We start from the raw sequence: 27,940 nt of genomic DNA on the forward strand, positions 1-27,940 counted from the left end.
CAAGTATAATGCCAATCTTTGTCAGGCCGCACCTCCGGGTGGGCCTTCCTCGGATTGAGGCTGTCAAAAGGCTGGTGCTGAGGAGAATAATTAGCCTCCTTCTCTGCCCTGTCCGCCTCTGATGCTGCTCTGCTCAGTGCTGTAAATGCTGGGATGACAGGCCAAGCTCTGCCCGCTGTATGTTAAATATGTAAGGCTTGCAGGGATAGGCTGACTCTATTACAAAGGGCCATAGGTCTCCTTGATTAGCTTCTCGCTCTCCTTAGGGCTCCTCCTTTGAGGTAAAAAGGTAAAGATTTTCGCACACCACTTAAGGTCACTGGGAGATATATCAGTAACCTTTACACAGCAGATAATCAGTTGCTGACTATCAAGCTTTCCTTTAATGCATTTAAGAGTCCAAATATCTATCTCTCCTTTTCTCCTATTGCTCTCTCGGAGGTTTGGCAATGTTTAAATCAAGTGGCAGGTTAACCTCTGATAATTGAGACACTATCCTCTCCTGACTGAAAATAGGTTGGTTTAGTACTTAAAAGACAAATACCACTGACTCTTCACAAAATCTCCTGAAGCATAAGGCTGGACTTCCTTGCCAGTGGCAGTTGCAGAACAATCCATTATTCAAATAGGGGGGCCACACCCAGCGATGTTTGACAGTGTTTAGGGGTGGCAGTTGATGTGGCTCCCCTATTTGAATAATGGACTGCTGTGCAACTGCCACTGGCAAGTAAGTCCAGGAACAGTGTTGTCTTGGTATCGCCGGCACAATGCATTCTTTATAGCTCCGGTTATACATTTTTTATTTCCCCCTCTGTGAGGGGGGAACTCCCAATAATCATCTCACCCCTTTTAACCCCTTTGTGGGTGGAATTTTGAAAAATCCCTTCTTAGTGGGTGCCTACGTCACAAAAGTAAGCTACTGTCCAAATATCAAGCTCCTACTTATGGTTCAGGGGATTTTGTGATAAGTCAATGATATTCGCTGTACACACACACACACACACACACACACACACACACACACACACACACACACACACATAGTTATATATATAGTATTTGTCCACAGTACATTCATCATGGGTAACCCATGCTTCACTATGCTAACTCTTCTCCACATTGTTTTTAGAAGTGTTAAAATTCAGAGGATTTATGTTGGGCATACATTGTCAGATTGTCAGATAGAGGGGTTTATTCATGAAGCACTGAAAAGTGTGGAAATGTGAGCCAGTGGACAGCTGCTCTGTATAATTTTATAGTATGCAAATTATAAATGTTACGTCAATGCTGATTGGTTGCCATGGGCAACTTCTCCACTGGCTTACTTATCCACACTTTTCACTGCTTCATGAATAGAACCCAAAATGTTTGGCAGTCCAACAGACATTTAGGGGCCTATTCATGAAGCAGTGAAAAGAGTGGAGAAGTGCATTCTATAAAATTATACATACACGGTTTTCATAGGCAACTTCTCCACTGGCTCACTGCTTCCTTAATCTGCTAGTCTGAACCCATCAGATATCGTGACCATACACTGTGAGATATCTCACAGTGTACAGTATGGCCACGTTATCTGCTTTCCTCCCCTGGAGAGGAGACATATCCTTGTGAACTGTTGAGCGGTCGGCTGCGGCAGGGCTTACACTGCATGACCGCCCAACATTTGATTGGATCAGTCGGACATGCTGGAGGATTTTTCATGTCCGACCGTCTATCAACGATTGGTTGCAGCAATACAATACGCAATATCGACACGTTCCATCAATAATCGTGGATTAGGGACGATAACTGCATAATGTATACACGGCTTAAGAAAAGAATATGTCCTATTTTCAGGACATTGATAGGCATTTATAGAAAATGTTGTTCCATTAACTGTGCACAAAAAGTGCTGTATTCCACTGTAACCAATAAGAATTGAACAAAAAGCTTAATAACACTGTTTAGAAAATGAAACCAAATATCTCACTGGTTGCCATGAGTGTTGATAATTGTAACTATTCAAAATCATTTATCCATGAAGCTTTATTTTCACCAAGACACAGCACAATGTAGAAGTACAGGTATTATTGCACAAGTTAGTCTATGCAATTAGCCCTGAGTAGTACACGTAACACAGTTTCTACTAACGTTTTATACTAAAATTTGTGTCCATCTCTTCAGTTGGTGTGATGCTACTGGTTAAGCTACTACTGTATTTTTAAAAGTGACACTTTACAAGCCATAAGCAATCTGTAAAATGTATGCATGTTTGTTAACCTCACAAGTGTTATGGTGCCTTAATTCTGTTTATCCTTCAATTCAAAATATATGTTCTCTTAATTTAATGATAGATGTGTTCTCACCTATCCATTTTGCGCCACACATGGCGAGTACACCTGGCATAATTGTCAAGCTTTGTATTTTTTTCCTCAGTTTAGCTATTTTTTGCAACTTACAGTTGTTCAGAAATAGTGTACTAGGGTCAGTGGTTCTCAAACTTTTTTTAATCATGGTGCCCAAGAGCATCATCATTTTTTTCACGGCACCCTTAGGCCAAACGTTTCTTATTCAGGAATTTAGAAAGAAGTATTACATTTAGTAAATTGTGTTTATATGTCATCCTTAGGTTTAGTTGTGTGGTGAGAGACAGGATTTGCTTCTGTTTGTCCATATTTTATGATTGGCAGCCACCGGCACTGGTTTTGCCTATTATATTGACCATAAATAATTTGAATTGGTCCTGAACCACCAATCCAGGGCACCCCTGCAAGTGTCCCGAGGCACCCCAGAGTGCCTAGGTACATAGCAGGGCCGTTTCTTGGGGCAGGCGAGCAGTGCAACCGCACTGGGTGCCCGCCGCGGCACTAACTGTGGCTCCCTGTTTCCCCCTCCTATTTCTTCCCGAGTAACCCGCTCGGGGGGCGGAGTTTCACGGAATGACGCGGTTGCGTCGTTACGTCACGACGCAACCCCGTCACCCCGCGAAACCCCCCCTCCCTCGAGCGGAGTACAGAGGGGGATCCAAGTTAGGAAGAGGGAAAGGCCGGCGCGAGGAGCGACTGGTGAGGCGGGCCGAAGAGAGGTAATCGCCTCTGTAAGTATTCTCTCTCTCTCTCAATGTGTAAAATGGGGACACCTGCCGTAATGTGTGAAATGGGGACTCTTGCCTGCCGTAGTGTGGGGATTTAATGTATTAAGGGCATTGCGGTGTGTGGCATAATATGATGCAGGGGGCATTACTGTGTGGGGCTTAATATGGTAGAATTTTTTTTTCCTGTGGTGGTCGTGATTTGTTGGAGCAGGGTCAAAAACTGGATTGTGAGGTAGTCTTTTCAGACGAGGCCGTGCCCATTTAAATGAGACCACACCCATTTAGATGAGGCCACGCCCCCTTGTCGGTGCGCGCGCAAGTTTTTTTTTAAAATCTAGGTGTGGGGGGGGGGGCACATTTTTTAATGTCATGGGGGGGGGGGGGGGGGGCACATTTTTAAATCTTGCACTGGGAGCCAAATTGGCTAGAAACAGCCCTGGTACATAGTTAGAAAACCAATGTACTAGGTATATAAGATTAGTGTTTTTACGTGGCTAACCGCCGGGCCGCCACCTAACAGACACCGTTTCGAAGAGAAGAGAGCGCAGCATGCTCCTGTCCTGCCTGCCCAGTCAGTTGGAGTCCAGTGACCGGCGGTTTCTCCTTCTTCGAGTCCGGCAGTGGCGTGTGTTACACTCAAACGCTGGACCGTGAGCCAAGCAGAGATCGCGGACCGGCAGCCAATCAGTAGCCGCCGCTGCGGGCCACGAGCTCTGATTGGCTCACGGACTGGTGCCAGATCTGAGACACAGGCTGCCACCGCCGCAGCAGGAGGAGACCAGACTGAGGGCAGGAGAGGCGCGTGCTGTGCTCTCCTCTCCCCGACAGCAGCAGCAGCAGACAGTGCCAGCCCCAGGCAGCAGCAGCAACAAGGGTGAGTTGCACTGCTGGGGGAAGATCTGGCACTGTTGGGGCATATCCGGCACCGTGGGTGCATGTGTATCTGGCAACGTGGGGGCATATCTGCAACTGTTTGGGCATATCTGGCACTGTAGAGGCATATCTAGCACCGTGGGGCCATATGTGTATCTGGCACAGTGGGGGCAATGTGTATCTGACACTGTGGGGGCATATGTGTATCTGGCACTGTGCGGCCATATCTGGCACTGTGGGGGCATATGTGTATCTGGCACTGTGCAGGCATATGTGTATATGACACTATTGAGGGCATATATGTATCTGCCACTGCATTATTGGGGTCATATGTGTATCACGCCCCCATTTTCATTGGCCATGCGCCATGTGGCATGTGGCCACACCCATTATTTGGCACACCCGCACACAGTACCACTAAGATTTTTTTTCTACTTGCACCACTGCACACAGTGCAATATTAACTACCAATATGGACTATATAGTCCATATGGTATGAAAACATAATGCATATCACACCATGTGGAAACACTTTGCGAAGCCGATGCGCATTCCCACGGGATTAGCATCACAAGCAAACATAGATGGTGCAAGTAGGCCAATATTGACCATATCGGAGGTTCATGCCTCCGGGCAGATTGTATAGTCAATACAGTCTGTGGCGCGCTAAATGGGGCTAATTGGGACATACTGAGGATAGGTGTGTATATGGACATATCTGTACTGCAAACAAATCTTAATTTTTTAACCTCACAAAACACATAAATCTATGATCCTCTTTTGAAATACATTCTGCTGACTTAAACAAAAGTAGAACTATTATAAAAATGAAGTGTTTCAAAACAATGAGTTCTTGTTTTGTTTTTTTAACACAATTTTCCCTTTTATTATTTATTTATTTATTAACAGTTTCTTATATAGCGCAGCAAATTCTGTTGCGCTTTGCAATTAGTACGTTTACTTGTGCAACAGTTTTCAGAAATATCCCCCACTGATTATTATTATAGTGATGCAACAAATGTCCCCAGCCTGGTAAATAACTTTATTTTGTATATGAATACGATCAGAAATATATTACCTCTAGAACAAAAATGAAGGTGAAAACAACTGACATTGCTGCTAGAGGAACAGTCACAGGATCATCCACGTCCCACTGGAACAAAACAAATTGTAAATTATATTTTGTTTGCCACTACAGCAGACTATTAGCACAAACCACATACAATACTTTGCACGGTGATTAAAGGGTCCCATTAATTTTATCTCAAATGTATATATATATATATATATATATATTTAAAAAATGAAGTATAAAATGCGCCTAATAGTGTCGATGAATCACTCTTCGTGAATATAAACGTGATGATAAAACAGACAAAGTATAACAACTTAGCTGCGGATATTTCTGGTAGATGACTCTTAGAAGCCGGACATGTAAAGGAGAGATAAATTTGGACATAGTGTGTACTGTTTTAAAATTCCACATGTGTTTAAAAAACAGTTTAGGAACTGTGCTGGTTCCAATTTTTGGTAAAAAACTAGATTGATTAAAGCCAATAACAATTTAATAAACACACTCCTGCCATACATGCAGGTTACATATATAGACAATAAACAGTGTCACAACTGAGGGCCTGAGCTGACGGGAGGCAGCCTCAGTTGTAGGGGCTGAGATGTACCGGAACCTGGGAGGTTGTATCAGACCCCTGGACATGTAAGTAACATGAATAATAACTGCCCGAAGGCGTGACCACGACAACTTGGATAAAAGTCAATGATGTTTATTATGACAACTCCGCAACACAGCAGCAGTAAAAGAAAACGTAAAAGTCAGCAAAGAATAAATACAGTTCCTGGGTACTACAGGATGGCAGGAGCCACAGGGCACTGGTAGTGTGAGATAGTTCTTATGATCTTCTAGATGGAAAGTCCTTACCAGGCCCGACTGTAGCAATGGAGATAACCCAGGATTGTGCCAGCTGGTGTTCCAGGAAAAGCTGGGTTGCTGAAGATAAAACAGCTGCTGTGGATACTGGCTGGAACCAGACTGTTGTTAGCACGGAGTGGATACTGGCTGGAACCAGTTAAATAATAAATGAACTTGGGAGCGATGAAATATGAACTGAAATGTAGAACTTGAGAGCGGAGAAATAATAATACCGGTGGAGAGTGGTAAAGTGTAGAAAGGACACCGGCCCTTTAAGGGAAGCTGTACTCTGCTGGAAGCTGAGCTGGAAGCAGGTAATGTTGTAGCTGGAAACAGATGAATCCACAATGGATTGGAGAGTCAGGCTACACCGCAGGTGGAATGCTGGTGCGGGTCTCTATGGTGGAAGTCTTGAGACAGGAGCTGGAACCTGGAAGACAATCACAGGAGAGAGACAAACAGGTACTAGGTTTGACAACCAAAGCACTGACGCCTTCCTTGCTCAGGCACAGTGTATTTATACCTGCAGCAAGGAAGGGATTAGCTAGGCAATTATGCAGATTATCAATACTGAGAACAGATTGGTGGAAATGATCAGCTGACAGAATCCAAGATGGCTGCGCCCATGCAGACACTTGGAGGGAAGTTTGGTTTGTAATCCATGTGGTAATGAAAACAGTAATGGCGGCGCCGGCCACCGGAGACAGGAGGCGCCAGGCTGACAGATGCACATCCAACCACGCGGACACAGCGGAGGCCGCGGCTGACGTAATCGCCACTCAGACACTCTGCATGCAGAAGTTCAGGGACGGCGGCGGAGGCCGCGGGAGACGCCATGCCAGGTGTAATATGGCGTTTACTGTGACAGCGTCCCAGAGTGACAGGAGAGGATACAGGAATGTACACATCAGGATAACAGATGGGATCCGGTCCTGGAGCGCTGAGCCAGCCTTAGGAGGCATCTGATGGGTAAGAAATGGCGTCCAGATACCAGGATCGTGACAGCACCCCCCCCTTTAGGAGTGGCCCCAGGACACTTCTTTGGCTTTTGAGGAAACTTGGAATGGAATCTCCGGACCAAGGCAGGAGCATGGACATCAGAAGCATTGGTCCATGAACGTTCCTCAGGACCATAACCCTTCCAGTCAATAAGATATTGTAGTTGACCGTAACGGTGACGTGAGTCCAGGATCTTGGCCACTTCATACTCAACGCCTCGTTGAGTTTGGACTTTCGGAGTTGGAGGAAGTGAGGAATGAAACCGATTCAAGATCAGCGGTTTCAACAGGGAAACATGGAATGTCCTGGGTATTTTTAAGAAGGGAGGCAACTGGAGTCTGTAAGCAACAGGATTGATGACTTGTTCAATCTTGAAAGGACCGATATAGCGAGGTGCAAACTTCATACTGGGAACTCTTAACCTCAAATTCTTCGTGGATAACCATACCTGATCACCCACCTTGAGAGCAGGAACTGCTCGACGCTTCTTATCCGCAAACTTCTTGTACCTGAACGATGCCTTGAGCAGAGCTGATCGTACGCTCTTCCAGATATTGGCAAACTGATGCAAGGTGATATCCACTGCGGGAACAGAAGTTGCTGGAAGCGGTTGGAACTCAGGGACTTTAGGGTGGAATCCAAAGTTAGTGAAGAATGGTGTTGAAGCAGATGAAGAATGATACTGGTTGTTATGACAGAACTCGGCCCAGGGAAGTAATTGAACCCAGTCATCTTGAGAGGAGGACACATAGATGCGGAGGAAGGCCTCCAAGTCCTGATTCACCCTCTCGGTTTGACCATTGGTCTGAGGATGGTAAGCCGTGGAAAACTTTAGCTTGACTTGGAGGACTTGACATAAACTTCGCCAGAATTTGGCTGTGAATTGAACTCCTCGATCTGAGATAATTTCTTCAGGAAGACCGTGGAGTCGGAAGATCTCTTGTATGAATACTTGAGCCAACTTGGAAGCTGACGGAAGACCGGTGAGAGGAATGAAGTGTGCCATCTTGGTGAACCGGTCAACTACCACCCAGATGGTATTGAACTTGTTGCACATGGGTAAGTCTGTAATGAAATCCATCGACAAGTGGGTCCATGGTCGACGGGGAACGGATAGTGGAACCAGTTGCCCCGCAGGCGACTGGCGGGATACTTTATGTTGGGCACACTTTGGGCAAGATGCAATAAACTCCAAGACGTCCTTTTTCAGAGTTGGCCACCAATAGGACCTAGAGATAAACTCCAGGGTTTTTTGGATACCTGTATGTCCGGCAAAACGGGAAGCATGGGCCCAATGCATGAGCTTCTTCCTTAGCATCGGTTTCACAAAACTTTTCCCTGATGGGGGCGTAGAGTCCATCCCTACCGTGGAGAATGCCAACGGATTTATAATAGGATGCTTGTCTGAAGACTCTGACTCATTTTCTTGCTCCCATGAGCGGGAAAGGGCATCGGCCTTGCGATTCTGAGAGCCCGGACAGAACTGGAGTTTAAAGTCGAACCTGGAAAAGAAAAGTGCCCATCTGGCCTGACGAGGGTTGAGACATTGTGCGCCCTTCAGGTATAAAAGGTTCTTGTGGTCTGTAAGTATGGTGATTGAATGAGAAGCTCCCTCCAACAGATACCTCCACTCTTCTAGAGCGAGCTTGATGGCTAGCAACTCCTGGTCGCCAATGGCATAGTTGCGCTCAGCTGGGGAGAACTTCCGGGAGAAGAAACTGCAAGGGTGTAAATGGCCATCTTTAGCCCTCTGAGATAACACCGCTCCTACTCCAACGGAGGAGGCATCCACCTCTAAGATGAAAGGAGAGTCGATGTCAGGCTGTTTCAGAACAGGCGCAGAGATGAACCTTTGTTTTAAAAGATGAAATGCTTGCATGGCTTCTTCAGACCACTTGGACGGGTTAGCACCCTTCTTAGTGAAAGCAGTAATAGGCGCCACAATGGTGGAAAAGTCTCGTATAAACTTTCGGTAATAGTTGGCGAACCCTAAGAACCTCTGGACCCCTTTGAGGGTTAAGGGTACCGGCCAATTTTGGATTGCTTGTAGTTTCTCAGGATCCATCTCTAGTCCGGAACCGGACACAATGTACCCTAGAAACGGAATGGACTTGACTTCAAAGACGCATTTTTCTAATTTGCAATAGAGATGATTGACACGGAGACGGGACAGAACCTCTTTAACCCAAAAACGATGTTCCTCTAAATCGTTGGCAAAAATGAGGATATCGTCTAGATAGACCACGACATGACGGTATAGAATGTCTCTGAAGATCTCATTGACAAAATGCTGGAAGACAGCTGGAGCATTGCTCAATCCGAAGGGCATGACGAGGTACTCATAATGTCCGTCACGGGTGTTAAAGGCGGTCTTCCACTCGTCACCCTCACGGATCCGGATGAGATTGTATGCACCTCGCAAGTCCAGCTTTGTAAAGATGGTAGCTCCGCTAACTCTGTCAAAGAGCTCAGTAATCAGGGGTAAAGGATAACGGTTCTTGATGGTAATGTCGTTCAAACCTCTGTAGTCGATGCACGGCCGCAGACCACCATCTTTCTTTTTTACAAAAAAGAAGCCTGCGCCGGCTGGAGAAGAAGAAGGTCGAATGAACCCCTTTGCTAGGTTCTCTTTAATATATTCCTCCATAGAATGCGTCTCAGGCAGAGACAACGGATAAGTTCGGCCTCGAGGTGGAACCTTCCCTGGAACGAGATCAATCGGACAGTCCCATTCTCTATGAGGAGGAAGGATATCAGCAGAAGCTTTACTGAACACATCCGTGAAATCTTGATATGGAGGAGGTGGAACATCAGACGACCTGGGGGAGGAAGAACAGACAGGCAATACTTTAAACAAACATGTCTCAGCACAGGAGGAACCCCATGCCAGGATTTGCGTAGTCGTCCAATCAATTGTAGGATTGTGAAGACGGAGCCATGGAAGGCCCAGGACCACAGGATGTGTGGCTCTTGGAATCACTAAAAAAGAAATAAGTTCGGAATGAAGAACTCCCACTCTCAGACGAACTGGTAGAGTCCTTAAAGAAATAACTGCATCAAAAATTTTGCTGCCATCCACGGCAGTTAAAGAAATGGACGAAGGAAGTCTCTCGGTGGGAAGGGACCACCGTTTAACATAGGCTTCGGTAATAAAGTTCCCAGCTGCTCCGGAATCAAGGAGGGCAATGACGTTCCGATAACGTTGAGCAACTTGAAGCGAGACTGGGAGATTACAATCTTGAGGAGATGGAGAGGAGATCATTACTCCTAGCCGGCCCTCTCCTTGGCGAGCTAGGATTTGGAGTTTCCCGGACGTTTGGGACAGGCATTAATGGTGTGAGACGGAGCTGCACAATAGAGACAGAGAAACTCGGAGAGACGTCTTCGGCGCTCAGCAGGAGTTAAACGGGAACGGCCAAGTTGCATGGGCTCATCTTTAGATGGTGACAGTTGACGAGGAGGAGGAGCAGAAGATTTTGGAGCAGATGATCTTCCACGCTCAGTTGCTCTCTCTCTGAAACGTAAATCAACTTTCGTGCAGAGTGAGATTAGCTCATCTAACTTAGAAGGTAAGTCTCTGGTAGCTAACTCATCTTTAATACGCTCAGATAAGCCATGCCAGAATGCAGCATACAGGGCCTCGTCGTTCCATGCCAGTTCGGATGCCAGGATCTGGAACTGTATCAGATATTGTCCTACAGTACGTGACCCCTGGCGTAAACGGAGAATCTCGGATGAAGCTGAGGTTACCCGGCCTGGCTCGTCGAAGATGCGCCTGAATGTTGACACGAAGGCAGTGTAGGAAGATAGCAGGGTGTCGGACCTCTCCCATAACGGTGATGCCCAATCAAGGGCTGAGCCACTGAGAAGAGAAATAATGTAGGCAATTTTTGTACGGTCACTGGGAAAATTGCCAGGTTGTAGCTCAAACTGAATCTCACACTGGTTGAGAAATCCCCTGCAGAATCTTGGAGATCCGTCAAATTTTGCTGGCGTTGGAAGATGAAGACGTGGAGCAGAAATGGGTAAGGTGGGTGGGGTTATAGCTGGAGTCACTGTGGTTGACGCACCAGACGCGCCTGATCCACGGAGAGTTGTCTGAATCCCATCCAGCCGAGTAGAGAGATCCTGGAGACAGCGGATGATGTGGCCCTGTGCAGCCTCCTGATGTTCTAGTCGGGCTGCCAGTTCTTGCATCGGCCTGGGCGCTTGATCCTGGTCTCCGGCTGGATTCATTAGGTCAGTGCTTACTGTCACAACTGAGGGCCTGAGCTGACGGGAGGCAGCCTCAGTTGTAGGGGCTGAGATGTACCGGAACCTGGGAGGTTGTATCAGACCCCTGGACATGTAAGTAACATGAATAATAACTGCCCGAAGGCGTGACCACGACAACTTGGATAAAAGTCAATGATGTTTATTATGACAACTCCGCAACACAGCAGCAGTAAAAGAAAACGTAAAAGTCAGCAAAGAATAAATACAGTTCCTGGGTACTACAGGATGGCAGGAGCCACAGGGCACTGGTAGTGTGAGATAGTTCTTATGATCTTCTAGATGGAAAGTCCTTACCAGGCCCGACTGTAGCAATGGAGATAACCCAGGATTGTGCCAGCTGGTGTTCCAGGAAAAGCTGGGTTGCTGAAGATAAAACAGCTGCTGTGGATACTGGCTGGAACCAGACTGTTGTTAGCACGGAGTGGATACTGGCTGGAACCAGTTAAATAATAAATGAACTTGGGAGCGATGAAATATGAACTGAAATGTAGAACTTGAGAGCGGAGAAATAATAATACCGGTGGAGAGTGGTAAAGTGTAGAAAGGACACCGGCCCTTTAAGGGAAGCTGTACTCTGCTGGAAGCTGAGCTGGAAGCAGGTAATGTTGTAGCTGGAAACAGATGAATCCACAATGGATTGGAGAGTCAGGCTACACCGCAGGTGGAATGCTGGTGCGGGTCTCTATGGTGGAAGTCTTGAGACAGGAGCTGGAACCTGGAAGACAATCACAGGAGAGAGACAAACAGGAACTAGGTTTGACAACCAAAGCACTGACGCCTTCCTTGCTCAGGCACAGTGTATTTATACCTGCAGCAAGGAAGGGATTAGCTAGGCAATTATGCAGATTATCAATACTGAGAACAGATTGGTGGAAATGATCAGCTGACAGAATCCAAGATGGCTGCGCCCATGCAGACACTTGGAGGGAAGTTTGGTTTGTAATCCATGTGGTAATGAAAACAGTAATGGCGGCGCCGGCCACCGGAGACAGGAGGCGCCAGGCTGACAGATGCACATCCAACCACGCGGACACAGCGGAGGCCGCGGCTGACGTAATCGCCACTCAGACACTCTGCATGCAGAAGTTCAGGGATGGCGGCGGAGGCCGCGGGAGACGCCATGCCAGGTGTAATATGGCGTTTACTGTGACAGCGTCCCAGAGTGACAGGAGAGGATACAGGAATGTACACATCAGGATAACAGATGGGATCCGGTCCTGGAGCGCTGAGCCAGCCTTAGGAGGCATCTGATGGGTAAGAAATGGCGTCCAGATACCCGGATCGTGACAAACAGTAAAAAAAGGCTTTAAGGACGTATATAGCAGCTCATTCAGTTATAAATGTAGGTATTAATCGTACAAGATTATGAAGTATAACAGGCTTATCTGTCCGCATATATAAGTTTTGGGATAGAATTAATCCGTAAATGCAAGTATCAAACGTACAAGATAAAATATAAAAGCATGGCTTATCTGTCCACGGATGGGAAGTCAAAATGGGTGAGCATCCAGACTGGATGCTCACCCATTTTGACTCACCCATTTTGACTTCATAAGCCTGTTATACTTCATAATCTTGTACGATTAATACCTACATTTATAACTGAATGAGCTGCTATATACGTCCTTAAAGCCTTTTTTTTTACTGTTTATTGTCTATATATGTAACCTGCATGTATGGCAGGAGTGTGTTTATTAAATTGTTATTGGTTTTAATCAATCTAGTTTTTTACCAAAAATTGGAACCAGCACAGTTCCTAAACTGTTTTTTAAACACATGTGGAATTTTAAAACAGTACACACTATGTCCAAATTTATCTCTCCTTTACATGTCCGGCTTCTAAGAGTCATCTACCAGAAATATCCGCAGCTAAGTTGTTATACTTTGTCTGTTTTATCATCACGTTTATATTCACGAAGAGTGATTCATCGACACTATTAGGCGCTTTTTATACTTCATTTTTTAAATATTTATCTTCATATTGTTTAAGAGCTGCCACTTACTTACTTGTGAGGAGTGTAAGGTCTAACCAAAGAGTCAGTATTTTTTCTCTATCTTAAGGGGTCTTATTGAATTTACCTAGGCGCTATTCTCCATTTTTTTATATATATATATATATATATATATATAGATATATATATAGATAGATATATAGATAGATATATAGATATTGTGAAAATAATCCACATAAACCAGCACACCTGAAGTAGCAGCAATTAGTTTACTGAATTTTCTTTTCTCAGAAAAAGTGCAACGTGCAAACATAAATATATATATATATAGATATATATATATATAAACATGCATACATTGACAAATACTTCCATCCACTGTATCTATATATATATATATATATATATATATATTAATACATCTGAGTGCTATATGGCCTTATGCATCCATATGCAATACAGTGTATTACCAATTTACATATACTTTGTGTGAGACTTTTTTTGACATTTACACCAATTTGCAATAATAAATGGAAGTGTTGACATAATGTCGGAATCAGTGGTCTAACACTCCATCAATCACTTCTGGAGGAAAGGAAGGCCTACATCTGAGGTGCATTTCACAGACTCCCTGATTCATTCTTGCGATTGGTAACACCAACTGGTGACCATCGATGATTGGTGATCCGTCAGGGAAACGGGAAATTGTTCATGTTATAAATCCAAACTTTGCCAATCCCAATCATTTTTAGGTCAGGAATGGCAATTCAACATGTTGAATATAACCGATTCCCCTCCCAGACATTGGGGGACCGGGTAGTTGCTCTAATCCATCTTCGCTGTATGGGGTCCTTAAGCCTGCCTGGGGTCTGGTGCACATGCGGTGAAGCAACATTTGGGTTTTCAGCTCACGTATTCCTGTACATTGTTATGTTATACATCATACCTTGACTGAGAGTAAAACTGATTGAGCCAAGACAAGTACTGCAATAGTCCTCTTGAAAAATGGATGCTGTGTTATATCGTACATTCGTGCTCTGAAGCCATCATTGTCTACAAAACAAACACCAATCACAAAATGCACTCGTCTTTATTGAAGCAAAGTAGATTTGGTATCCTCTCTGAAGGCCCCATTACAGAAGTGTACTGATGTAAAACACAGGCTTGGATACACTTGTTATTAGCAAATGTCTCTAAATTACTTGTTTGATCTCCTTAGAGGCACGTTGCTCCCTACGGTAGTTGCATCTTTGAAGTTCTACATAAAGCGGACTATACAATGCCTACATCTCTTGCCCAAAGGTTAACATGGATGCACCTTATATCATCATAAACACTACTATATCTTACTGTAAGTCCTGAAACCCACTGTCAAATTATTACAGATAGTTGCACGCATATAAATAAGCAGGGGTTATCTAGGGTTTGTACTCAAACTCACAAACTCGCAATACAAACTATATACAAACTCACTATAATGAATAAATATATACAAACCCACTATAATGAATAAACACATAATGAGAAATGCATTAGTTCCTTTCATTCGTTTTCACTGGCTTTTTCTTATGCTTTTCAAAAGCCTTGCAACCAGTGTACTAAAATGTTCTGAATGTCGTTTATTAATTGTCTTTATTTAATATAATTATTTTTGCACATATTGGAAAATACAGCAATCGTGGCAGTTATACAACTGTACATACTTCATACATTTTTTGTGCTCTTTTTATTACAGTAAAGAGCACAAGCTACACATAAAACAAGTGTGAGGAGGAAGAAGAAGCAGTTACAAGGTTTGATACCTGGACGAGGAGGGAGGTGGAGCGGTTGAGCTATCTTGAGTCTGCTTTTAAGATCTTCCCATCTCCTTTGATCAACAGTCAGCAAAGCTGTTCCCTGATTAGTTGAGAGAAAGTTACATGTATTGGTATCACATTGGCATGTATGTGGACTACAGTAGCATGGCTGCAGCCTGAATCAACGGTTGCTACAGCTTCATAGTGAGAACTGTAAATAGCAGATAAACAGACATAAAACACCTAGGGCTATATTTACTAAGCAGTAGGTTTTCACAGCCTCTGCTTTTGTGGATTTCAAATGACAATAATATTGAAAGCAAAATCATTACAATTAATATTATAACTGTTTTAAATACCTCAAGCAAAACCCATGAATATCAGTGGCTTTGAAAAACCGCCGCATTGTAAATCTAGCTACTGCTATAATCCACGCTTGTATCAATCAGTATTTAAATGAACTGTGTTTTTTTTTTTGTCTGAAAAATTTCAAAGTCCTACTTAAAATCAAAATCAAAGGTTGCGGTATCATAGTGTTGTGATGAAGCTGGGCGACCTTGCCCTGTGACACACCTTAAGCAGTACTACACACCTGGTTTCAAGTCACTATATTCACCGGCAGGGGCGTTTCTAGAGAGAAGAAGGCCCGTGTGCAGGCTCTTCTATAGCTGGCAGTGCTGTATTTCTGGGCACTAGACCACGTGCTGTCCCAGAGTCTACAGCGCATGTGCAGATCGCCGGCAAAATGGCGCTGCAGCTATTTTCTCAGTCATTTCCTACTATGCATGCACGAAACTCCGTTGGGGAAGTATTAAAAATAATGGGTGTATGGTGTGCAGTGTGGGCCCCCTGGACCCCGTATGCACCGCACACACTGCTCCCATTATAAATACGCCAGTGTTCACCGGGACTATAGAATTGGACAGAGCTTTAAAATCACATCTCCGCTTAACCAGATTCCTGCAGCTTTTGGATGCCCAGTGGATAACCTTTACAGCTTGTCATCTCTGCATCATTGCTAAAGGACTATTCAGGATAGGATCCGGTTAGGATCCTGGCGTTCGGAATCCCGATTAGGGTTAGGCTGTGGGGGAAGGAGGGTTAGGTTTAGGCTGCGAGGAGGGAAGGTTAGGGTTATGTTTAGGCTGTGGCGGTGGGGGTGGGCTGGGGGATAACAGATTAAGCAAGAATGTAAGTAAAGTTTTCATGAGGAAGGGGATAAGGGGTGAATGTGGGTGTTACCAAATAATTATCTTAAAGTCAGACAATACAGTACATAATTTGATAAAGAACTTGAAGTGGAATTACCAATGTATTAATCATGCCTAGCATAGAATAAAGAAAGACACATATAGCATGCAGCTTCCGTCCAATATTTTTTTTTTATCATTATAGACACACCCGATAACTTCAGTCACTAGATGGTAGTATAACCATATCTAAGCATAGTGTATAGCATAGCATGTATACTATATACATGTATATATAGTACACGAACTGGAAGCCTTAAAAAGAGAACATGTCCCAGGTTAGAAGAAGGTCACATATATATATGTAAATATACAGTCAGTGGCGGCACCCTGGTGACGATGCAATTAAGACATCGAAACGTTGACCATTATCCCTGCATCTGAGTCCTGAATTTATACCTAAGAGCCGCCGTTGACTGTATGTGTATATATATATATATATATATATATATATATATATGTACATGTATATATATATATATATATATATATATACTAATTAACAACATAAAAGTGATGCGATATACTGTATATATATATATATATATATATATAATGACAATAAATGTCCAACACTTCACAGAACTGAAATTAAAACCTTCCCTGGGTTCCTTTCCTTCCCTGATCAGGGTAACTACTGTATATGTAATGCAGAAGGATAGCACTCCACGAGTTAAATGAAGATGCAGCCACATAAGTTTTATATATATATATATATATATATATCCACACACCACTCGGCGGCACTCCGGACAAATAAATGAAGACTACAAAGTCATCTTGGATTAAATCGACGTTTCAGTGCTCGGCGGCACTTTTATCAAGATTATCAGACAGCATAAGAAACCATTGTGTATACACCATATATATAGCATCAGTGAAACCACACATTGCACGTCAGGTCCCACCCCACTACCAATCAATGTGGTGTCGGGCGTGGCGTGCAGGCAGCTGAATCAAGTTCACAATTACAAGAAATGCACATTATAAACATCACAGTGATCAAAAATGTATAAATCACAGAACTCACACATACATGTGAAAAAACATCTAGATAAAAAAGGTGAAAAAATGACCATATTAAAAACCAACAACAAGCACTAGACTTTTTAGAACAAGTATTTCCTCATGTAGCTATATACAAAAGTAGCTACATATCCAACAGAACGGAATGCCTGTGCTAATAAACACTCCATAGTCTAAGACAATTCCTTACCTGGAGATAGCTTATAAAGTAACATGCTGTGTGTCCATCTATACTAATGTATTAAAGATGCAACAATCTTATTATCACAAGAAACAGTGTAACCCTAGTGATTCATTTAACCCTCGAGGGGAAAGTGTACCAAGCCTTTCAATCCACTGTGTCTCCCGCTGTAAGAGCAGTTTTTTTCTATCACCTCCTCTGCTAAGGACAGGAATATGATCGATCATTCTATATTTAATTGCTGTTAAGCTATGTTTAGCAGTAGCATAGTGGCGAGCTAAAGGCTGATCACTAGTGCCTTTAAGAATTGCGGCTTTAATCGCCGATCTATGAAGTGCCATTCTCTCTTTAAATTGGCGCTCCGTTTTCCCCACATATTGTAAAGAGCAAGGGCAAGTGATCACATAAATCACATATTGGCTTGAACAGGTAAGGTGGTGTCTAATGAAAAACTTTTTTCCAGAATAGGGATGATTGAATACAGCACCTGTTTGTAAAAAGCCACACGTCGTGCAGTTCGGGCAACGAAAACAGCCATGTTTAGGGGATCCCCAAAAGGTTGTGCCCCGTACTGTATCACCTCCCATACCTGTAATATCCGTCCGAACCAGAAAGTTTTTAAGATTCTTGCCCCTGCGATAACAAGGCATTAATGAAGAATCAGACAGATTTAAATCCCTGTCAGTCTGGACAAGAGGCCAAAGTTTCTTGGCAGTTTTAGTCACAAAAGGACTTAAATGAGTATATGTGTTGGGCCACGCAAAGGGTTTAGTGGCCTTAGTTGCCTTCTTATTGCCCACTAGTAGCTTATCAATAGGTACTGCTAAAGCTTTACGTTTCATTAACTCAAGGTTCTTGGGACAATAACCTCTCTCCAAGAATTTTTTATACATTAGATCAACCTGCATCAGAGCTTCAGTTCTATTGCTGGAAATACGTAACACCCTTAAAAATTGACTATAAGGCAAAGAATCTTTTAACGCCTTAGGGTGTGCACTAGAAGCCAACAAAAGATTATTTCTGTCAGTAGATTTAGTAAATAATGACGTATCCAAAACGTCACCCTTTCTTGTGATGGTTACATCAAGATAATTGACTGTATCTCTGCTAATCTGGTAAGTAAATTTAACAGGGCTGTTAGACTGGTTATGTTCTTCCATTAAAGCCACAAATTCACATTCCAAACCCTGCCACAAAATGAGCACGTCATCTATATAGCGAAAATATGCAAATATTTTACTAGCAACTGTGGGGTTGGTGAAAAATACATCCTGCTCAATCATAAACATAAAAGAATTTGCTAGCGACGGAGCCACTGAGGACCCCATCGCCACACCGGATGTCTGCAGGTAATATTTCCCATCAAAATAGAAATAATTTTTGGATAAAATCATTTCTAACAAAGACATAAATAACTCTATATCTGGACCCACATATTTCACATTATTAGCCAGCAGCAACCTCACAGCCAACAGCCCCTGTGTATGGGGAATACATGTGTATAAATTACATACATCAACAGAAATAAGCAACAAATCAGTAGGTAATGAGGGTAACTTTCTCAACGACATAAGCAATGACGTGGTATCTTTCAGAAAAGTAGGTTTAGATTGAATTAGTGGCTGCAGAAAACCATCTAAATAAACTGATACCGGCTGGAAGATCGATCCCCGTGCAGATATAATAGGTCGCCCCGGTGGTCTAGTGGGGTGCTTATGCACCTTAGGCAACGTGTATAGAATCGGTTTAATGGGACAGGTAGTCACTAAACAATTCCTAACATGGTCAGAAATTAAATTCTCTTTTACAGCATTGTCCAAGACAGAATCCAGTTCTTTCTTGAATATAGCCGTCGGATCCTGCGTCAACAATTTGTAAGTGTCAGTGTCCGACAGTTGTCGGTAGATCTCAGCCCGATATGACGAAAGGTCCTGTATGACAATAGAACCACCTTTGTCCGACTGACGAATGATGATGTCATCATAGGAGGAAAGTGTTTTTAGAGCCAATTTTTCATTTTTATGTAAATTCCAATAATTAGGTTTAAACGCTCCTGGATTACTCATTACCTCATGGTTAAGTAACCTGGTAAATGTCTTTAAAGATGGATTATTACTGATGGGGTCAAATTTAGAGCGTGTTCTGAATGTCATAAGGTGGGGTGGTACCATACTTGCTTCAAAAGAACAAGTCATTTTACCAAAGTGTTCTTTAAGTTTAATATTTCTGTTAAGTTTAAACAGATCAACCTTCCATTGCAAATTGTCAAAAGGAGTAGTGGGGACGAAGGATAAACCTTTCTGCAGAACGTTCATTTCATCTTCAGAAAATGAACGTGACGATAAATTAAAAATTAAGTCCTGCGTTTGACTGGTGGCTTTTTGTTGTTTGTTCTTCCCCTGCCGCGTGTTTTGCCTGCCGCGGCGGGTGTATCCCCATTTGGGTTTTGGAGTTGAGCTCTCGTCTGCATCCCTAAAGGGAGACGTCTGGAAAAAGCCCCTTCATTATAGGAATCACTATCGCTCCCAGTCGTGGCTAAATCTGACTGGAATTTATTACCCCTTTTGGTGAAGCGTTTTCTAAAATGTGGTTTGCTTCGCTCATCCCCATAAGACCCTGTTAGCCAACCATAGACCCTCTGTTGATCATAGTCCAAATCGACTTTAACACGTTTCTCCTTTTTATATTTAATAAGATCTTGTTTATAATTCTCAACATCTTTCTCCAATTTATTGATCCAATCACCATCCTTATCACCAGAAAGTTTCTCTAAATGTGCCTCTTCAAAGATTTTAATTTTACTTTTAGCCAATTCCATCTCCCGTCTAGCTTCTTCTATGACCAAAAGTAAAAGGTCAAAAGAACATTTGTTCAAAATTGATGTCCATTTAATACAAAAATCTGGGTCATATCTTCCAATCGTAGGAATGTTTTTAATTCTAAAGCCCCGTGGAATGCGTTTATCACGATAATAATTAGAAAGTGTTAACCCGTGAAAGAAAAAATCTAATTCACGTTTTTTCAATTTGAAAAGGTCTCTGTAAAGATCTTGTGTATTGGCTTTACCTGTATGAACTTCCCCATTATCAGTAAAAAGAATATTCTCCGCTTCCGATTCTGAAAAGCTAAACAGCTTACCGGGTGTTAGTACTACACGCTGATGAACCACTTCAGGTTTCTCTGGTTTATTGCTGGACATTTTCACTGTGTCACAAAAACAAGCCAGGTAGGAATTACAGCATAAACATCCTTTAAGTTGCACAGGTCAGTGTAGAACAATTCCAAAAAGTGCAGAAGTGCTTAATCGCTGTGATGAGTGCAGGTGTCTCTGTTCCCCCACAATAATAGCGTGAAGTGAAAATATAAGTGGATACTAAAAGATGCAGTTCACTGAGCCTTGATATGACAGGCAATATAGGAATCGGTGCCTTGATCAATAAACTTCTCCCATACTCACGATCCTGAGATATTGGCGAGAAAGTTCCATATACATCCACCAGATCCGGCACTCCTATTGTCCCAGTGTAGAAACTTGCCAGGTGCCCTCCGTGACGGCCGTGTTGCAACGGCCCACAATATCCACACACCATGTGCAATGTGTGGTTTCACTGATGCTATATATATGGTGTATACACAATGGTTTCTTATGCTGTCTGATAATCTTGATAAAAGTGCCGCCGAGCACTGAAACGTCGATTTAATCCAAGATGACTTTGTAGTCTTCATTTATTTGTCCGGAGTGCCGCCGAGTGGTGTGTGGATATTGTGGGCCGTTGCAACACGGCCGTCACGGAGGGCACCTGGCAAGTTTCTACACTGGGACAATAGGAGTGCCGGATCTGGTGGATGTATATATATATATATATATATATATATATATCTATCTAATATCTAAAAATGAAAATTTGTCTGTTCTTCTGTCTTTCTATGCAAATCCACAGTTTACAAGCAAAGATAGTGAAATTTTACAGACAGGCGTATTAAAACATGGCGGAGGCAACTAAAACAATTTGAAATCTCTACCACCCCTAGGGGGGAAGACAGCAGCACAGAGTATATCAGGAGACACCATAACTCCGGAATTGCTGGAGCAATGTACTCAAAAATTGGTACACATATGCTTTACAATCTGGCAACAAACACTGTGGGAGGAAGACACCCCTAGCACCCCTAGGGGTGGGAAAGCAGCACAGAGTATGTCAGCAGACAGCAAAACTGTGGAAGGCCTGGAGCAATTTACACCAAACTTGATACACATCTGACTTAAAATCTGGGAACAAACTCTGTGGGGGTTAGACACCCCTAGGGGTGGGACAGCAGCACAGAGTATTTCAGGAGAAAGCAAAACTGTGGAAGGGCTGGAGCAATTTACACCAAACTTGGTACACATCTGATTTACAATCTGTGAACTAACTCTGTGGGGGTTAGACACCCCTAGGGGGTGGGACAGCAGCACAGAGTATTTCAGGAGACAGCATAAGTCCCGATTGGCTACACCAATTTACATCAAACTTGGTACACATATGACTTACACTCGGGAAACAAACACTGTGGGGGTCAGACACCGTTGCACCCCTAGGGGATGACAGCAGCACAGAGTATGTCAGCAGACAGCAAAACTGTGGTAGGCCTGGAGCAATTTACAACAAACTTGCTACACATCTGACAAATTCTGGGAACAAACTCTGTGGGGGTTTGACACCTCTAGCACCCCTAGGGGTTGGACAGCAGCACAGAGTATTTCAGGAGACAGCAAAACTGTAGAAGGCCTGGAGCAATTTACACCTAACTTGGTACACATCTGACTTACAATCTGGGAACAAACTCTGTGGGGGTTAGACACTCCTAGCACCCCAAGGGGTGGGGCAGCAGAACAGAGTATTTCATGAGACAACATAACTACCGAATGGCTAGACCAATTTACAACAAACTTGGTACATATATGACTTACTGTACACTCGGGAAACAAACACCATGGGGGTCAGACACCCCTAGCACCCATAGGGGTGGGACAGCAGCACAGAGTCTTTCAGGAGACAGCATAACTCCAGAATGCCTAGACCAATTTCCAAAAAACTTGGTATACATACCACTTACAAGCTGGGAACAAACACTGTGGGGGTAAGACACCCCTAGCACCCCTAGGAGTGAGGCAGCAGCACTGAGTTTTTCAGCAGACAATGCCTGGAGCAATTTACACCAAAATTGCTACAAATATTACTTACACTCTGGGAACAAACACTGTGGGGGTAACAGACCACTAGCACCCCTAGGGGTGGGCAGGCAGCACAGACTATATCAGGACATGCATGATATGTCAGTGATGACAGGGCTGCATGTGACAGGGGCAGTGACATGATGTGAGGAGGGGAATGGAGGTAGCACAAACCCACACACTGAGAGTTATATAGTGGAAGTAGCACGGTCCCCCTGCAGCACAGAGTATATCAGGAGATACATAATGTGCTGTGCTATATAAGAAACTGTAAATAAATCGATAATTTCACAGGGGCACTGACATGATGTGAGGAGGGGAATGGAGGCAGCAGGAAGTCACAGACTGAGAGTTGTATAGTGGGAAAAGCAGGGTCCCTTGGGGGACCAAAAAGGGGTCTGGACACTACTCAAAGTGCGTCTGGGAAGCAAGATATGCCTATATACTAGATCTCCAACCAATGTAAATTAATAAACAGCTATCATTATAAGTTACCATCCTCAACCCATAGCGAAGGTATTCAGCTATCTACAATGTTATTTATACTGTGTGTTTAATATTTACATTTATTTTTGGAAACAGACATTCTTAAAATCCCAGGTAATGCCGGGCACTGTAGCTAGTATATATATATATATATATATATATATATATATATACACAGTGGTCGAAGTGGAAATTTTGAAGTGGGGGTATGCAAAAGTCAAGGAAGTAATTATGCGCGCGACGAAGGCGCGTGCGCTCCAGAAAAGGGGGCGTTGTCACCCAATAGGGGTCGTGTCCCATGTAGTAGAACCCCTTATACTATCTAGTACTCGTGCCCCTTTCACATTATAGCACACTGAATGAGCGGAAATTCACCTTGTAACACACTGAATGAGCCAAAATTCACATTGTAGCACACTGAATGAGCCAAAATTCACATTGTAGCACACTGAATGAGCTGAAATTGTGACAGCAGGGACAGCCAGAGTGACGACAGGGAGAGAGACAGCGACGACAGGGAGAGAGAGACAGCGACGACAGGGAGAGAGAGACAACGACGACAGGGAGAGACAGCGACGACAGGGAGAGAGAGACAGCGACGACAGGGAGAGAGAGACAGCGACGACAGGGAGAGAGAGACAGCGACGACAGGGAGAGAGAGACAGCGATGACAGGGAGAGAGAGACAGTGACGACAGGGAGAGAGACAGGGAGAGAGAGTGACGACAGGGGGAGAGACAGGGGGAGAGAGTGACGACAGGGGGAGATACAGGGGGAGAGAGTGACGACAGGGAGAGAGTGACGACAGGGAGAGAGTGATGACAGGGACAACAGGGAGAGTGACGACAGGGAGAGTGACGACGGGGGGAGAGAGTGACGACAGTGAGAGTGACGACAGGGAGAGTGACGACAGGGAGAGAGAGTGACGACAGAGAGAGACAGTGATGACAAAGAGAGAGAGACGGGGGACAGAGAGAGAGACGGGGAGAGAGAGAGAGAGACGTGGAGAGAGAGAGAGAGACGGGGAGAGAGAGAGACGGGGAGAAAGAGAGACGGGGAGAAAGAGAGAGTGACGACAGGGAGAGAGTGACGACAGGGAGAGAGTGACGACAGGGAGAGAGACGACAGTGATGACAGGGAGAGAGAGACGACAGGGAGAGAGAGACGACAGGGAGAGAGAGACGACAGGGAGAGAGAGTGACGACAGGGAGAGAGAGTGATGACAGGGAGAGAGAGTGACGACAGGGAGAGAGTGACGACAGGGAGAGAGAGACGACAGTGACGGCAGGGAGAGCGAGATGACAGTGACAGAGTGACGACAGGGAGAGAGTGACGACAGCGATAGAGTGACGACAGCGATAGAGTGACGACAGGTAGAGACAGTGACGACAGGGAGAGACAGTGACGACAGGGAGAGAGGCAGGGGGAGAGAGAGTGACGACAGGGAGAGTGACGAGAGTTGATGACAGGGAGAGTGATGACAGGGAGAGAGTGACGACAGTGACGACGGAGAGTGTGACGACATTGACGACAGGGAGAGAGTGACGACAGTGACGACAGGGAGAGTGACGACAGGGAGAGACAGTGACGACAGAGAGAGACAGTGACGACAGAGAGAGACAGTGACGACAGAGAGAGAGTGACGACAGGGAGAGAGTGACGACAGAGAGAGTGACGACAGAGGGAGAGTGACGACAGTAACGACAGGGAGAGTGACGACAGTGATCACAGGGAGAGTGACGACTGTGACGACAGGGAGAGTGACGACAGGGAGGGTGACGACAGGGACAGTGACGACAGGAACAGCAGGGAGAGAGGTGACAGCAGGGGAACATTACCTTATTTGTTGCTGGCAGCAGTGAGTTGGCGCCGGGCGGCTGGTGAGCGGGGCCGGCGGCCGGCTGGTGAGCGGGGACGGCGGTCGGCTGGTGGGCGGGAGCAGCGGGTGGATGGCGAGCGGTGTGCGCGGGCGGCTGGCAGCGGTGAGCGGCTGTGAGCTAATACAGTGCTCTACATAGCCACCGGCCGCCGCGCAGGGACGGGGAGCACCATGTGCAGCAGGATGGCCACTTCCCTCGCCTCCTGCTGCACTTTCTGGGCTCATTTCTGGGTCAGTGGAAGAAGTGGCGGTATACCATACCGCCGTATACCGCCCCACTTCGACCACTGTATATATATATATATATATATATATATATATATATGAGATGTGCGGCGGACACTATTCAAGTTTTGTGTTTTGGTTTTGGATCTGGATCTCTGTTCATGTTTTGTATCTGGATTGGTTTTGCCAAAACCACCCTTTCAAGTTTGGTTTTGGCTTTGGATCTAGATCTGGATGTAAGCTAAGCGACACAAGTGAGGGGCACAAACACGTAGCACTGCAGTGGCAGACAGGATGGCAGTTTTAAAAACTAGGCCCTAAAAAGCACATAGGTGGTCATTCCGAGTTGTTCGCTCGCTGCCGTTTTTAGCAGAATTGCGAGCATGCTAAAAACCGGCAATTATGCGCATGCGTATGGGACGCAGGGCGCACGCGCAAAGTACACATATGGACTGTCTGACATGCCTACATGGATGCTCTCACCGATATAATCCTCCACCATTCCTTTAACGGTGACAGCATCATATGCAGTGACAGAAGACATGTCAGTAATAGTTGTCAGCTCCTTCAGTCTGAACCAGATGCCAACACTTGCTCCTGACTGCCCTGCATCACCACCAGCGGGTGGGCTAGGAAATTTTATTCTTTTCATCGCAGCCCCAGTTGCAGGAGAAAATGAAGGAGGAGCTGTTGATGGGTCACGTTCCGCTTGAGTTGACAATTTTCTCACCAGCAGGTCTTTACACCTCTGCAGACTTGTGTCAGCCAGAAAGAGAGATACCCTTAACCCTAGGATCGAGCACGGTGGCCAAAATGTAGTGCTCTGCTTTGAACAGATTGACCACCCTTGAATTCTGGCAAAGCGAATAAAGGGCTCCATCCACAAGTCCCACATACTTAGCGGAATCGCTCCGCATTAGCTCCTTCTTCAATTTCTCCCGCTGCTTCTACAAAAGTCTGATGAGGGCAATGACCTAACTCAAGCTGGCAGTGTCTGAACTGACTTCACGACTGGCAAGTTCGAAGGGTTGGAGAACCTTGCACAACACGGAAATCATTCTTCACTGCACTTGAGTCAGGTGCATTCCCCCTCCTTTGCCTATATCATAGGTATAGGCGTGAATGGCCTTTTGCTGCTCCTACATCCTCTGAAGCATATAGAGTGTTAAATTCCACCTCGTTACCACCTCTTGCTTCAGGTGATGGCAGGGCAGGTTCAGGAATGTTTGCTGGCACTCCAGTCTTTGGCACGCAGTTACTGAATGTCGAAAGTGGCCTGCATCTCCTGCATGCCCCTGTCATTTTTTGTGCAGTTTCTGAGTAGGTCTGAACTTACTCAGACCTTGCAATCTCTTCAGTATGTCCGGGGCCGGAATTGACGTCAGACACCCGCCCTGCAAATGCTTGGACATGCCTGTGTTTTTCCAACCACTCCCTGAAAACGGTCAGTTGCCTCCCACAAATGCTTTCTTCCTGTCAATCTCCTTGCGATCAGCTGTGCGAATGGAATCTTTGTTAAATCCATCGCACAACAACGATCCGCTTTGTACCTGTATGACGCGCCTGCACATTGCGGTGCATACATATGCGCAGTAGTGACCTGATCACTGCGCTGCGAAAAACGGCAGCAAGCGATCAACTCGGAATGACCCCCATTGTGCGATGATATTAGTGGTGTTCCTCTTTCGGAAACTGGTGATACACAGTGTAGCCTGCCTAGGAACGAGTTGGCGTTTGTGAGATGCTGCTGGTGCCGCTGCTGTTGTTACTGCGGAAGGCAATACATCTACCCAGTGGGCTGTCATAGTCATTTAGTCCTTAGTTTGCCCTGCTCTATTTGCCCACATGTACGTGGTTAAGTGGACAGTGGGTACAACCGCATTTTTCAGTACACTGAGGACACTTTTCTTAATGTCCCTGTACAGTCCGGTAATCGCTTGCCTAGTGAAGTGGAATCTAGACGGGCTTTGGTACTGGAGACACAGTACGTTCACCGAAAAGATGTTTGTTTGGTGCCGCACTAGACAATGTAATAACGTAAAAAAGGCTCCTTAGAAACCAACGATAAATTAATAATTTATTTGAACCCTAGGATGGGTGTCAAGAATTTTTGAGGTTGGTGGTGCTCCCAGAGTCAGTAGAGCATTGTCTTCCTTCATAGACACAGTACGTTCATCAACTCTCTAAATCCCACTGAACTAATAGCGGATACTGGATGCACGTCTAACACCAGCATAGTTGTTATGGCCTCAGTGATCCGCTTAGCAACAGGGTGACTGCTGTCATATTTAATCTGCCTCACAAAAGACTGTTGGACGGATGGCGGTAATTAGATTGATATGAGTTAGGTCGACATACATTGGGTCAACCATGTTTAGTCAACATGCATTAGGTCGACAAGATCACTAGGTCGACATGGTCATTAGGTCGACAAGATCACTAGGTCGGCATGGAAAAAGGTTGACATGAGTTTTTCAAATTTTTTTCAATTTTTTTACCTTTTTCATACTTAACGATCCACGTGGACTACAATTGGGATTGGGAATGGTAACCTGTGCTGGGCGCAGCGAGGCATCATGCCCAAAGCATGGCGAGCAAAGCGAGCCATGCGAAGGGTCATGGTGCACTAACTGGGGTTCCCCGTCACTTTTAGAAGAAAACGACACCAAAAAAAAGTAAAAAAACTCATGTCAACCTTTTTCCATATCGACCTAATGCAGGTTCACTAATTGGGGTTCCCATCACTTTTCGAAGAAAACAAAAAATGTAAAAAATAAAAAAATA

At 44.6% G+C, this 27,940-nt stretch overlaps 1 protein-coding gene across 3 annotated transcripts in view; it reads right to left on the reverse strand.

Annotated features, from left to right (window-relative positions):
• The window catches only part of NALCN (sodium leak channel, non-selective), a 1,296,054-nt gene that overhangs the window by 93,348 nt on the left and 1,174,766 nt on the right, over positions 1-27,940 (reverse strand). For all 3 annotated transcript variants that reach the window (XM_063953246.1, XM_063953245.1, XM_063953244.1), the window contains 3 exons: positions 14,902-14,995; positions 14,046-14,152; positions 5,025-5,099 (listed from right to left, as the gene is read on the reverse strand). In XM_063953246.1, coding sequence (XP_063809316.1) covers positions 5,025-5,099; positions 14,046-14,152; positions 14,902-14,995 — 276 coding nt within the window. The remainder of the gene's footprint in view (positions 1-5,024; positions 5,100-14,045; positions 14,153-14,901; positions 14,996-27,940) is intronic.

The sequence above is a fragment of the Pseudophryne corroboree genome, chromosome 2 (genome assembly GCF_028390025.1).
Source record: "Pseudophryne corroboree isolate aPseCor3 chromosome 2, aPseCor3.hap2, whole genome shotgun sequence".
NCBI lineage: Eukaryota > Metazoa > Chordata > Amphibia > Anura > Myobatrachidae > Pseudophryne > Pseudophryne corroboree.